The 14,818-nt window shown below is 46.0% G+C and overlaps 1 protein-coding gene across 1 annotated transcript in view; it reads left to right on the forward strand.

Moving 5' to 3' along the window:
• Positions 1-1,421: 1,421 nt before the first annotated feature.
• The window catches only part of LRRC40 (leucine rich repeat containing 40), a 32,969-nt gene continuing 19,572 nt past the window's right edge, over positions 1,422-14,818 (forward strand). Inside the window, exons 1-5 of the mRNA XM_015415800.1 lie at positions 1,422-1,633; positions 3,158-3,339; positions 4,815-4,888; positions 6,324-6,453; positions 8,023-8,146. Of these exons, the coding sequence (XP_015271286.1) occupies positions 1,474-1,633; positions 3,158-3,339; positions 4,815-4,888; positions 6,324-6,453; positions 8,023-8,146 (670 nt within the window). The 5' untranslated portion in view covers positions 1,422-1,473. The remainder of the gene's footprint in view (positions 1,634-3,157; positions 3,340-4,814; positions 4,889-6,323; positions 6,454-8,022; positions 8,147-14,818) is intronic.

Below are 14,818 nucleotides of genomic sequence, written 5' to 3' on the forward strand. Positions count from 1 at the left end.
GGCAAAGTGCGTCTTTTGAAAGCTGCACCAAAAGACACACGCGGCGGCGGGATCACACAGATCTCGTGATCTCCCGGGCACGCTCAGATGCCGGGGAGAAAGCCATGGAAGGGAGCGCGAGGCCACCGGCTGCACATGTGTGCGCATGCGCAGTTTGGCTGGGAGCCTTGATTGCTCTGGAAGACGGGCGCTCCGGTGATCTGATGGCCGCGCTTGATGCGGCGTTTCCGATAAGTCCTGCTTTGTAGGTGTTTTTTTTTTTACAGAGGATTTTCAGCCTGAAGGGCCGTATCGGGGACGGGTGCGCGCCGCATCCCAGATGTTGCGGTGAGATCGCGCCCGTTTGCTGTGCCCCCGTCCCTCTCCCAGGCCAAAACCTTCCGTGTGACCGGGGCCACAGTTTCTCAAACAAGTGTATGCCTATCTGTTGGTCCACTTAGGAGTCTTGATCCTGGTTGTGTTTGTGGGCTAGTTGTGGCAAATGGTAGGGAAGCTCAGTATTTCTGTATACAGTTGTAGGGGCTTTATTGCAATGTGGTATGGCCTGATATTATATTCTTATTCCAGTGTGGGGTGTGGGGGGGGGCAATGGAAGCTGAGTGATAGGGTCTCTCCAAGTGATTGCCAGAAGTGAGATGCGTCCTGGTCTTGTGTCTTACAGATAATCTTACAAATAGTCCTTTGCATTTATATCATGCTTTCAACTTTAAAAGGATCATAATGCTGATTGTGTGAATTTAGGCAAATCACAATAGGTAGAGCAGGAAGGGTTGCATCAGTGCTTAGTTCTTGTGGCCCTTTCTTACACACCCAGGGAAATGCTGATCGCCACTTTGGGGCCAGGAAGCAATTTTTCTCCAGGCCAGTTTGGCACCCAGTGATCCTGGAGGGCTTTTTTTTTAAATCATATTCTGGGCGTGGAAGAGGGGTCACTGGGGTGTGTGTGGGGTATTGGTGATTTTCCTGCATTGTGCATGGGGTTGGACTAGATGACCCTAGAGGTCCCTTCCCACTCTATGAGTCTATGATTCTACAATTCACCCAGGCTGGCTTTGGGCACGCCAGCACCTCTGTCAGGCAAAAGCGCCTGAGATCCTCCCCCTCCCCTTTTCCTTTGCGAAGGGGGGAAAGAATGGATCTCAGGTGCTTCTGCCTGTCAGAGGAGCTGGTGCACATTTCCGGAGATGTCAGGGGGTGTGGCGTATGCTAATAAGTTATGCTAATGAGCTCCTGCAGCTCTTTTTCTACCAAATGACCCCTGCTCCATAGCATTCCTCTCATTTCAACACATTCTAAACGAACTCTGGCGCAACTTGCCAGGTTTTCTATTAGGCTCGCCTAAGGGCCCGCCCACTCGCCCTCCGCTTCCGTTGGCGGCTCTGAGCTGCCTACTCCGCCTACTCTCTTAAGCAAAGCCGAGCTGCAGCAGGGAAGCTCTTGGCGGCAGCAGAAACGGCTGCGTTAGACGATAGGATGTCTGGCGCGCCGAGACGCGGAGCGGGAGATTCTCTGGTCGGTTTCAGGCGGGGTGCGGGCGATGGTGAGGCGAGCTCGGCGAAGGTGCCTCAGGGGCTGATTCGAGCGGCCCCGAAGAGCGGCAAGCTAAACCTCTCTGGCCGGGAGCTGACCGAAGGTGAGAGGCGTCTCCTTCCCGTGCCCAAAGGGAGGAGGAGCGGAAACTGCTTTTGTTTCGTCGCCCCGTCTCCGAGGGAGAAATGCAGATAGGCGTGGGCTGGGCGCCTTGCCGCCGCCGCCTTTTCCCTCCTTCCTTCAGGAGGCTGGGTTGTGCCAGGCTTTTTTGGGGGGGGGAGGTTTCACCCGAGAGTGGTTCCATTTCTTTCTGGTAACTAGAGATTTAAACTCATTTGTTTTCTGCGTGAAAAACCACGACCGTGTTTCTAGCTGCAGCGACCCCTTTCACACTCACGAAGCAGAGGGTAGAGAAAAGAAAAATCCCCTAATGCCAGTGGGCTGTGGTGGGGGCTGGGTTCCTCCTCTATTCTCTTGGGAAAGGAACAGGGTGGCTATTGCAGACTGCATTTACAGTGGTAAACAGTAGCTGTGTGACTCTCTTGAAAGAAAACAAAAGCCTGCTGGCACCGGAAAGATTAATGACATTTATTTCAATATAAGATTTTGTGAGTCTTGCAGATATAATACTGTAACTGCTATTCATTGGTATTGTTAGGGATGCCTGCTTCCTGGGAATAGTCCAGCTTTCTCGCTTGGGCTCAAGGTGGATTACACAGAGAACCGGGTTTGATTCCCCACTTCTCCACTTGCACCTGCTGGATGACCTTGGGCAAGCCATAGTTCTGGCACAGCTGTTCTTGAAAAAGAGCAGTTTCTGTCAGAGCTCTCTCAGCCCCACCTACCTCACATAGTGTCTGTTGTGGGGAGGGGAAGGGAAACGAGTTTGTAAGATGCTCTAAGACTCCCTTGGGTAGTGAAGGGCCCGGTATAAATCCAATCTCTTCTCTTCTTTTTCCAAACAATGCAATAGCCTTAGGGCTGTAGAAGCAACCAGAAATTTAAAAAAAGAACTGAAGCAAAACCTAAGTATTAACATGACACATTAATTTATGCAAAATTACATAGTAGGATCCTACTTACAAGCAAGCTGTACATAGTAGTAGTTCCTAATAATTTATCCAAGTAATTTTGTACAGTGCAGCCCTATTGCCTGCATAGAAAAGCCATCTTGAATAATTAAGTTTTGCATAGTATGCTGAAAGTCAGAAGAGTGTAAACTGCCCTGACCTCCTTGGGCAGGTCATTCTGTAGGCAGGGGCCACAATGGAGAAGATACGATTATGGGCAGTTGTTGATTTTGCCTATTTTCAGGTTGGCACTTGCTGAAGGCCCTGCTGAGATGAGCAAAGATGTGCTTAGTCCTGTTAAATACAGAGAATTTTGTGTAAGAATGTGTAGAATTGTGCCAAACCTTTTACGAACTCAGAACAACATATCAAATGGAGCACATTTAGGAAAACTGATTCAATGTTTTCCTCCTTTTCAAGTTTATGTACCACTGGAATCTGTTGTTTTGAGGCTAAGGTAGTGAAAACGGTTGGTAGAATGACAATAGCTGCAAAAGCAGGAGTATGATTGTTGAATACAGCTTTATAGTTACCTGTCATTTCTTGTTTGTGTGCAGTACCTTTACATGTATGGCGGATAAATTTGGATACTCCGGAAGATGCCTACCAGAATCTCTCTTTTGGTGCTGCTGATCGGTGGTGGGAGCAAACTGATCTTACCAAGCTAAACCTATCTTCAAATAAACTGACATGTCTTTCTAATGATATCAGACTCCTGCCTGCTCTCACTATGCTTGATGTGAGTACAGTCACAGCCCTAATGGATGTTGGTGTCATAGTGTCAGGCACTGATAAACAGTGGAGGGAAAAGACTCCTTCATTAGATGTATGTTGAGTGTTGAGGTGCAGAGACTTTGCAGTAAAGAGATGCCTTGGTGAATCAGCCAGCTGGCATCATGGTAGAGTGAGAAGTGAAAACTGACATGATGGTGAGCCAGTTGGGTGTACTAAGAGCCAGTGTGATGGCAGGGGCTAGAGTGCTGAACAGACTGGGGGAGACCAAGGTGTGAAGCTCTGCTATGCCATGATTTGTCCAGTCATCACCTTAGTGTAGCAAATCTTGTAGGCTTATTGAGAAAATGTGTGTGTGAAGGAGGGATAATGTTGACAGTAAAAACTATTTATGCTGTGTAAAGATTAAAGCTTCTGGAAATTCTAAAAGTCAGGGTCTGGGGGAAAACCCCTTTTTTGTGTTTTGTTTTCAGGGGATGGAAATGGAAATTTTGGGAAAACTTGAAATTCTGAAACAAGATCAAAGGCAGGCTAGAAATGGTTAAATAAATATATAAATGCAATTCTTGAGGTTGAAGATATGATATTGTCCTATCAAATCTAATTTTACTGCTTTAACAACATAAAATGCATCATTTATAACTTATTTAGCACATAGAATTGCAATATTTGTTGTATATATATATAGTTACAAATGCCTTAGTTTTCTACAAGCAAAATTGCAAATATACCTAGTACTTGAGAGAAAACTGCAAGCGGATGCACCCTGTTTATTATGACCTTAATTTTTGCTATCTGGTTAGAGAGTTTAGTTCTCAGTGAGACTTTCAGAGTGTTCTTCTGAGACTTTGATGCAGTTTCTGCCTCTGATCTTCTTTCCTCTCCAGAATAGTAGGGTGATAAGCCACTGTTACCCATCTGTGGGTAAAAGAGTCATAGTGGCTTGAGATAGAGGTGAAAAAGTCAACCACATCAGGTCAAAAAAACAACAGAAAGACAACAGAAAGCATGCAACTGTTGAGAAGCAACGAAAGCTCTGCGTGCTCCCCTAATGAAGATTAGGGGCACTTATGAAAAATTATGTATGTCAGGGAGACTTAAGTATTTTCTCCCCATGTGCCATAGTCTCAGTCTTAACTGAACCTTCAGCACCTCTGGGAATTCTGAGTGTGAAACTCATTTGTTGGATGTACCCAAGGATGGACCCTAGAAAAGTATAATATGTAGTTAGACCCTACAGTAGCTTAACCATAATATCATTCCCTAAGTCTTCTGGCACTTCAGAGTGTTGCTGAATCAGTTGATGTCCTCTGGTGGAACAAATGTCCTGACACCTTTAGTTACCTGTCTAAGCCTCCAGAGTAAAGTCTGAAATAGAAGAATTCATCAGTGATAGGATATAAGAAGATCAAATGAGTGAACCTGCTTCTCTTGATTATAAATCCCCAGTGTATTATCACATTTTATAATTCTTGTTTCCAGGTGCATGACAACCAACTGACATGTCTTCCTTCTGCTATAAGATCACTGGAAAATCTTCAGAAACTTAATGTGAGGTAAACATTATTGTACAAACTTCTTACAGACAAGATTCATGAAGTAGATGGGAAACTGTTTAATGTACAGGTCTTCATCTGTAATGAAAGAGTAACTTCTCAAGTCAAAGTGTTATTTGTTTTAAACAGCTGTATGAGTCTGGGGTCAGCCTCCCGGTCGTTTCACCTCGAGAGCTAGTTAATTCAGACCTCCAGACGAGTAGCTAGATCCTCTCCTCCCGAGTAGGTCTCCGGTCCCTGGGTTCCCCTCCCGGGATGAAAGGAAGCTCTCACAGACTGCACCGTCCCACACACTTGTCTTCTCCAAAAGTCAACATATCTTTATTTACGAGGAGCAAAGATTAAAAAACATATACGTATCTCCCTGCACCGCAGCAGGCACCAGCTCCACAGAAAAACACAGGGAGAAGTAATAATATTCAAAAAGGATTAAAACACAGAGGCAATGTGCTGAGTGGCTGAAGCAGTAGTCCCCAAACTGCTAAAACTAAGACTGTCCCAAGCAGAATACTGGCAAGTTGATGTTACCATCAACAGGAGGTTGGCAAGGCTACAAACAGGAGAAAAGGAGAAGGAAGAATCCTTTATCAGTTAGCCGCCTCAGCGGAGGAAAAACTTGCTGTTTTCTCCTGAAAAGTATTGTCTCTGTTCCACCACTGACCTAGTCAGTTACGGTGTGTAGATTAGCTGCAGCTGCTGCTTGAACAATTGCCAAGTTTTCTTATATCCTCCCTAAGGGACCCAGATGGTATTTTGCTTCAGCAACTTAAGGGGGACGCACCACAATACCAAATAATATTTCTATACAACAGCACTGGTCTTTTTAAAAGGTTAAGATAAAATTGTTTGCTCTTTTTCTAACAGAGGAGTGGTACAGTGTGAAAACACATTGATATATTTAATGACAAACATGCACATTTTCTCATAGCTATTTTTATGACATTTTGCAGATAATTTTCTTTTTTCTATAACTTTGGCATGTTAAAACTTGATTTTCAAGAACAGATTCCTAAACATGTACCGAAAAGCACTGTACATTGTAAATGAAGAGGTTTCTTAATCATTTATAACCATACTATTAGAATGAGTGTCCGGTTCAGTTCGTTACTTTAAAACATAGCTTTTTAAATTGAAGATTATAAATAAATAACTGTCTGTTGCACATAAGAATTTCTGGATGAGAAAAGATTTTGTAAATCAATTAGTTTATGCAAGGATATCAATATGTCGCAAAGTACTGAAGGGTTTAATTCCTAATAAGTAAGACTCATTGATGACAGTGAAACTTACGTTTGAAAGAGCATTGGGCAATAGCATGGGTGTGTGCAACCAGGCAGACTAGAAAAAAATTCTGTGAGCTAATAATGTTTGTGGACTAGCTTGCAAGGCAGCCTTGGAACAAATATGTACTGCTGAATTCTTACTTTATCAATAGTCATAATAAACTGAAAGATATACCAGAAGAGCTGACCCAGCTAAAGCATTTGAGGAGTCTGTTTCTGGAGCACAATGAATTGAGTCACTTGCCAGATGAATTTGGACAGCTTGTGAATTTGGAAGAGTTAGTAAGTAGAGAGCTTTTGCTATGCCTTTTTCTTCTGATGATAGTTACTACTAGTATTAGTTATTAGCTTATAAGTGCCATAGCATTTTAAGGAAACTTGTTTTACAGCTGATGCAAGATGCTATATACAGTAGAGGAAATCTAAATCTAACAGCATGCCCAAGCTGCAAAACAATGTTTTACTCAGCTTGTTCTCTTACATGCTGCTTCAGGCTTCATTATTAGGAATAATTGGGTATTATTTTACTTGGGTACCTCCTCACCTCTTAATTTCAGATAACTTATGAGATGGTTAACCATTTATGGTCCTAATAAAAATCTTTGTGAAGCCTGCTGCTTTCTGCTTGCTATCCACTGTTAAAAGTCAATTTACTCCTGCCTTCTGGTTCTTGTTCTTTGTGCAGATTCCAGTCTATAAGAGGACCTATACACCTATCCCATTAGTGTTACACTTAGGGATTTGTAATGAGGGATATTTTCAAAAGCTTTTTGGAAATACAGATATAATCCACTGAATGTGCTTGTTGATTCCAAAATTATTCTTAAAAAATGAGGAAAGACTCCCCTTTGTAGAATGGATTCTTCATTAGTAAGGCTTGTTCTTATGTAAGTTTGTTTAATAATTATAGCTTTTGCATAGGATTGAAGTGTAAAGTGAAGTGTGTTCGTTAAAAAATCCTATCTATGTACACACTGAGGAAATCTGAACTGGAAGTTACTGTCCAAGAAGAAATATTGGGTCATGGTGGGTAACAAATATATTTAGGTAACATTTCTTTGTAGCTCCTGTAGTTCCACACTCTTTTTTCACAGAACACAGCTGCAAAACTGTAATTTAAAGGGGAAAATTTGGGCTGGAGTGATTATGACGGTTTATTTTTTCTCCTCAAACTACTTTCAATATGAAAATCCCCTCCCCCAAAGTTTTTGCCCTCCTAGGGGAAAACCTTTCGGTATTTATTCTGTTCTCCTCTTTTTAATTGCACCCCCTGGGGTTTGCATTCTTTTTTTTAATAGATTACTTGGGGAAAATAATCATGGAACTACAAGTAATGCATAGGTCTGTTTCTAGCCAAATAGTAGAGTTCATTATTCACCAGTTCTTATTCCTGATGGTTAAGTAGTGTGTAGCGTAAGGTACAGATCTTTAACTTTTATTTTTTTATGGGATACTGTGGAGTTCAAACTAACAAAGAATAACAGTGATATCTTTTCCATGATAGGGCAGTTTTTTCAAACTTTAATATGTAGCAACATATTTCTAGCTACATGAATCTAATGTGTATATATTCTAAAGATCCTGGATTAACTGTAGATCCCCACCGTGTATACATTTAGTAACAGTAATGCAGTTGCTCCATATAATAAGTGACGTAAGAGGGAAACCTAATCAATTAACAGCAAAGTTTATGAACTGCTTAATTTGTTGTAGTTTTTTTAAAGAGCATTTCTCTTTACTGGTATTACTAGTTCAAGTACATGTGTGCTGCTTGTTAGCAATCTCAAGTTTTCATTTAGAAATTGTTCTAATTTATCTTATTGAGCAATTTTCTTTCCTCTCCTTTTTTAGGATGTTTCCAATAATCATATTGCTAGCATTCCTGTGAGTTTTGCTTCTCTTGCAAGCTTGGTGCGTCTCAATTTGACTTGTAATAAGCTGAGAAGTCTGCCAAAAGAGATCAGTGCAATGAAAAGTAAGGGGGTTCTTAAGTGTGCCTTGAAGATCATTGGTATTTTTGTTGTTTTGTGTTTTTTTATTATGGTAAAATTTAAAATTATACAACTTTAATAGAAAAATGCATAGGGATCAACTGTTATCTTTTTATTCCAATATATTACAAACATTATCCATGTCTCAGTATGTTTGATAGCTTGCACTCCAGAATACCTTTTTGTAAAATGTCTTTTTTAGATATAGTACGATAGTCCAGATCCTTTTGAACCAGTCAACATGGTAAGTACAGTTGTTTCCCCCCAAAAAGTTGCTATTAGGGGTGTGTGCGCTTAGCATGACTCCAGAGAGAAGGGAAGGGGGTTTAAACTTTGGCTTACTCCGGGAGGGGAGGTAAGGGGGTTTAAAGTTTAAACCCCTTCCCTTCACTCTGGAGGCATGCCACAGCTGCGGCCCAACCCTGGGCGGGGGTTTAAACTAAACCCTTTCACTTGCTGAGTCAGCTCCGCATGACTCGGTGAGTGAAGTTCTCCATTATACCCTATTGGGACAGTCCCCATAGGGTATAATGGAGCCAAATATATTTTAGTTTCCTGAATACTAACCTAAATACCAGTACTGGTATTTGGGGATATTTAAGAATACCAAATATTTTCGGGCCCCAAACACCTGAATCTGAATAGATCCCCCCCCCCAATTTTCTTGCACACCCCTAGTTGCTGTATGCATCTTTCCAGCTGGGAACAAATTCTCCCTCTGATGTGGAGGACATCCTGTGTGGGTGATTCCCATCCATCTTCAAGGGAGGCAGGAACTTACTAAGAACTTCCTGTTTCCTGTGGTGGGAGTCACCCCTACTCCAGTTCGTTTCCTGCCTCAAGAGGGAGAGCAGCTAGTTTAGGCTTTGCCTGCACTGATCTTGCCTTTGTCCTTTCTAACCTTTGTTCTTCCCTTCTTTTCCCCTTTAGGTATCTCAACCTCCTTTAGGCATTTCATCCTCCTTTGATCTTAAATCCTAGGTTCTTCCTTTCCAAAAAACAAAAACAAAAAAACAACCCCCCCCTCTCTCCTTCTCCCATTTCGAAGCCTGAGCTCCGCTCCAGGTTTTTCCTCCTGCCGCATCTCTCCTCCTCCTATTTCGAAGCCTGAGCTCCGCTACAGGTTTTCTCTTCTGCCGCTGAGCCGCGGAAGCCGAGCAAACACTCCGTGAGCCATGGAAAGGGCCGCGGAAGACGACGGCTTCCTTATCCTCCCGGGAGCAAAGACGAAGACCGCGAAAGGCAAGCGCGCGGCCGCGAATGCCTACGGAGAGCCGCCGATGACCCGAAGCGCGAAGAGAGACGCGAGAGGAGCCTCGGCCTCGGGGGTCGCGGCGGCCATTTTGAAGGCGCCTTTGTCTGGCGCGATCGGCTCGGGGGGCGCTTCGACTGGCCGATCCCCACCGAAATCGCCCGCTAAGGCACATGGGCGACTCTTGGGCTCTGCTGCGGCACACGAGCACATCCCCGGCCCGGCTACGGCCCATGGGCACCTAAAGGGCTCCGCCACGGCAACCAGCCACCGGGATGCCGGGACCTCGACGCATGGTGGAAGCGGAGAGGAGGAGGAGGAGGAGGAGGATGACGGCGCCGAGGACGTGGACGGGACCGAAGGAACCAGGACTGGTGATGTACCCCCCCGCGGCCCCCCCTCCCTAACCCCAGAGGCCATGGAATTTTTGCGCCAAACCATAAGGGCAGAGATGGGTCGGGAAAAAGGGGGCAAAAAGAGACCTAGGCTTCCTTCCCCAGACCCCAACTGGCCAACACGCCCCGCCCCCCGGCCGCCTAAGGCACCGAGGAATAGCCACAGGCCACATGTGGTCCTCCAGGACCGGGAAGAGGGGGAATACAGTCCACAGGACTCCAGTGTAGAAGGGGAGGAGGAGGACGAAGATGAAGAGGAATTTTCCTCAGGGGAGGAGGGGGAGAAGGCCCCGAGACCGCCTCCACAAGATCAGTCACACCGCTTCTTCCAGGCGGAGGACTTCCCATATCTCCTATCCAAAACCTTATCCGCCTTGCATATTCAAAATGCCAGAAGCGCACCACTGGACACTAAGGACGGGGTAGACGAGGGGGAGGGGGATGAGGTAACAGCCGAATTTTTTCCACCTGTGGATTACTCCGAGCTAGCCTTCCCCTTTCCGGCCTTTTACGTAAGAAAAATCAAATCTGAATGGGAGAGACCCATGTCCTATAGATCATACCCCGCATCACTTAAGAAGCTATACCCCACCACCTCCGCAGCGTCTAAGATGCTCAAGCTGCCAACGGTTGACGCACCAGTGGCAGCCCTCCACTCATCTAACCTGGTGTCGGAGGAAGGTCAGGGAAACCCCCGCAATGGCATGGATAAGAAAGCTGAGCTAATTCTTAAGAAGGCCCACGAGGCAACCGCAATGGCCATTAAATCCTCGGCGGCGGCATCCACAGTCTCAAGGGCGGCTATAGTCTGGATGCGCAAACTGATCCAGTTATTACCAGAGAATGACGCCAGACTGATGGAGGGGGCTTCTAGGGTACTAAAAGCCATTTCCTATACAGCAGACGCCACCCTGGACTCAATGGTTTTCTCATCGCAAGCCATGGCAGCCGCAGCAGCGGCGCGCCGCCTAACATGGCTCAGATCATGGCCAGCCGATTACCAATCAAAGGCAATAGTTATCGCTTACCCCTTCCACGGAAATAAGCTGTTTGGTGAGCCCCTGGAAAAGATACTAGTCGAAACCAGGGATAAGAAAAAGGCGCTGCCAAAATCGGTCAGAGCCGGGGACAAGCCCCAAACCGCCTTTACATTCCGCACCCAACACGCGCTTCCAAGGTTCCAGCAGGACAACAGAAGGCAGTCCTGGGGAGGAGGGAACTATAGGGGCGGCTCCACGGCCAAGCAGCCCTTTCGGAAAGGCTCCAACTTCAGCAGGTTCCCTAGACAAACCTTCACACGAACTGACAAGGGGGATAAAAATCCAAAGAACCCCAGAGCGTGACGGTCCTCATCCTCCAGTGGGGGGACGCCTCTCATCCTTCAGAGAGGCGTGGGTCGACTCACACCCAGACCCATGGACCCTAGAGGTGGTAACAGAGGGTTACAAATTGGAGTTCAAAACGATACCCCCCCAGAGGTTTATCCAATCCCCCCTACCCACAAACAACGCAAAGCAAAAACGAACATGGTCGGCGGTAAAACATTTATTAGACATCAACGCGATAGAAACAGTTCCGCCACAACACAAGGGGCAGGGGGTATATTCGATATTTTTCACGGTTCCCAAGAGGTCAGGGGACTGGAGAGCAATTTTAGACCTCAAGTTCGTAAACAAGTTTATGGTCACAAAGCACTTCCGCATGGAAACGGTCAGATCTGTTGCGGAAGCGCTCCGGCCACGGGAATTTTTAATCTCCCTGGATCTGACGGAAGCTTATTTACATGTCCTGATCTTTCCCCAGCACAGGAGGTTCTTGCGCTTCTGCCTCGGAGACCTCCACTTCCAGTTTCGGGCTCTGCCCTTCGGCCTGGCGTCCGCGCCCCGGGTGTTCACGAAGATACTGTTGCATCCCATCGTCCTACTCCGCAAGGAGGGCGTACACATTCACCCGTATCTGGACGACCTCCTACTAAGGTCAAAAACCGAAGGTCAGTCGATCAGAGACACACAGATAACGATGAGCTGCCTCCAACGGTTCGGCTTCCTGGTCAACACGAGCAAAAGCTCACTAGTACCCTCGCAGACGCTGATACATCTGGGAGTCAAGATACGTACAGCAACGACATCCCTGCACCTGCCGAGGGAAAAGAGAAAGAAGTTGGCAACACTGGCGAACCAGGTTGTCAAAGCGAGATCTTCGTCCCTGGCACTCCTGACCAAGTTGCTGGGAACGATGGTAGCCTCATTCGATACCCTACAGTGGGGCCGTTTCCACTCGAGACACCTACAACTGTTCTTACGACCCTTCCAGACCGCCATATGAGTTGGTTGGTATGGCTCTGTCTTATACGGCATGAAGAACTAGGATTAAGACATTTGCAGGTCTGTTTTTGCTTATTGCTCCGCTTTAGGAAACAGCTATCTGAACTTGTCAAATGGAATTCTGCAGCCTATGTAAAATCTGTTAATTAAGCAGGTCTTGCAAACCGAGGCCCCTGGCTTCCTTGATTGAGTCAATTCATCTCATGTTGGGTCTTCCTGGTTTCCTTTCTTTCCTCCCGGGTGCCTTCAACTTTTCTTAGCACTATTGTCTTTTCCATGGATTCTTGTCTTCTTGTAATATGAGATAAAAATAAGGCCAAGGTCAGTGGCGCAAAATAAGTAAAAATATATTACCAAATTCCCAGAATTCCCCACACATTTCGCGAACAGACTTCCTTCAGGGGAATCTGTTAGTCTTGCAGTGTTTCTTCAAAGAAGTACGGTCGGGTTAGAACGGATAAAAGGAAGTACTTCTTCACCCAAAGAGTGATTAACACATGGAATTCACTGCCACAGGAAGTGGTGGCGGCTACAAGCATGGACGGCTTCAAAAGGGAATTAGATAAGCATATGGAGCAGAGGTCCATCAGTGGCTATTAGCCACAAGGTATAGATAGGGGCAAGGAGCAGAGAGATTGACCCACTGCGGCCCCACATAAGCAACGTTCTACAGTTTCTGCAGGACGGGTTGGGAAGAGGGCTCAAACCAGCAACCCTCAAGAGGCAAGTAGCGGCGCTCTCGACTGTCCTGCCACACTACAAGGGTATGCCGGCATCGCGGCATCCTCACATTAGTAGGTTCCTGAAAGGGGCCTGCGCAAAGTTTCCTCCTGTTCAGCACAGGTTTCCCACGTGGAAGCTGAACACCGTTCTCACCGCTCTAACTAAGTCTCCATTCGAGCCACTAAAGGAGATATCCATGAAATTCCTGAGGATGAAGGTTCTGTTCTTAATAGCAATAACGTCCGCCAGAAGGGTCTCGGAGCTAGGGGCTCTCTCTGTGCGCTCGGACTTGTGCATTTTTCATAGGGACAAGGTGGTGCTCAGAACAGACCCTACCTTCAGTACCAAGGTAAACTCCACCTTTCACAACTCACAGGAGATATATCTACCCTCGTTCTGTCCAAGCCCAGTCCACGCCAAGGAGAAGATCTGGCACAAATTAGACGTCCGCAGGGCACTGAAGCGGTACGTCCACCGAACGGCATCGTTCCGCAGAACGGAGGCTCTCTTCATCAACGTCTCGGCCCCCAACAGGGGACAAAAGATGTCAAACTCGGCCCTGAGCGCGACCCTGAAGGCCTGCATCGCAGAAGCATATAAAAACAGTGGTCAGCAAGTCCCCTCAGGCATCACAGCCCACTCGCTCCGCAGTGCGGCCACCAACGCAGCTCTACGAAATAGAGCGTCAGTCGAAGAAATCTGTAAGGCGGCAACCTGGTCGTCTTTGTCTACATTCATCAGGCACTATAAAATCAACGTATATGACTCAGCAGACGCGGCCTTCGGCAGAAGGGTCCTGCAGTCAGTACTCTCGCATGCGGACGACCACCCACCCCGAAATTAGGGACACTGCTCGGGAAGGTCCCACACAGGATGTCCTCCACATCAGAGGGAGAATGACCATTGGTACTCACCGTGAGTGGTCCTTCTCCTCTGAGTGTTGGAGGACATCCCGGCCCTCCCAGGTCGTCAGCATGTGCAAGTATCGGAGCATCTGTTGCTTACGCTATGTCTCTTACTATTACCCTATGTATATAATTCCAATGTTGAAGGATAAGCTAAGAAATTTCCTGTAAATAGTTCTGTGTTATAACAGGTTGTCACAGGCTGTACTCTAGTCTGTCACTGCTTTCGGAGTACCCGAACTGGAGTAGGGGTGACTCCCACCACAGGAAACAGGAAGTTCTTAGTAAGTTCCTGCCTCCCTTGAAGATGGATGGGAATCACCCACACAGGATGTCCTCCAACACTCAGAGGAGAAGGACCACTCACGGTGAGTACCAATGGTCATTCACTAGAAACTCTTAAAGTTAGTGCTCCAAGTAGTACTTTCAAAGAGCATCACAAAGTTATCCCATTGTTTCATTTTACAACTTGAGTATTTTTTCCAATATGCTGTTGAAGAGCATATACAAAATACATGCATAATATTTATGTGCCCTGAGCAACACCACTAATCAATTATTTTTTTCTAAGTAGTAATAGGAGTTTTTTTAAAATTCACTTGAAAAAAGTATAGTGCCTTAGTAATGGGCAATGTTCTAAATCAAACCAGCCATCTAAGAGAGCCAGTATGTGCCTATAAGCCACTTTGGTGTATAGGTGAAGACTGATGGACTCTAATCTGGAGAACTGGGTTTGATTCCCCACTCCTCCACATGAAGCCTGTTCGGTGACCTTGAGCCAGTCACAGTTCTCTCAGAACTCTCTCAGCCCCACCTACCTCACAAGATGCCTGTTATAGGGAAAGGAAGGGAAGGAGCCCACTTGCAGGGGGGGCAGGGTATAAATATCATAAATAAGGAGATTGTCAGCCACTTTCAGACTCCTTAAGGCAGAGAAAAGTGGGGTATAAAACACTCCTTTTCCTCTTCTTTTGCTTGTGATCATTTAGGAGAAGAGCCACACATGTACTCAGGCTCTCAATTGCAGACGGTATGAAATGTAAACTTCACAGCAGGA

The sequence above is a fragment of the Gekko japonicus genome, unplaced genomic scaffold (assembly GCF_001447785.1).
Source record: "Gekko japonicus isolate JY-2015 unplaced genomic scaffold, Gekko_japonicus_V1.1 scaffold20, whole genome shotgun sequence".
NCBI classification, from domain to species: Eukaryota; Metazoa; Chordata; class Lepidosauria; order Squamata; family Gekkonidae; genus Gekko; species Gekko japonicus.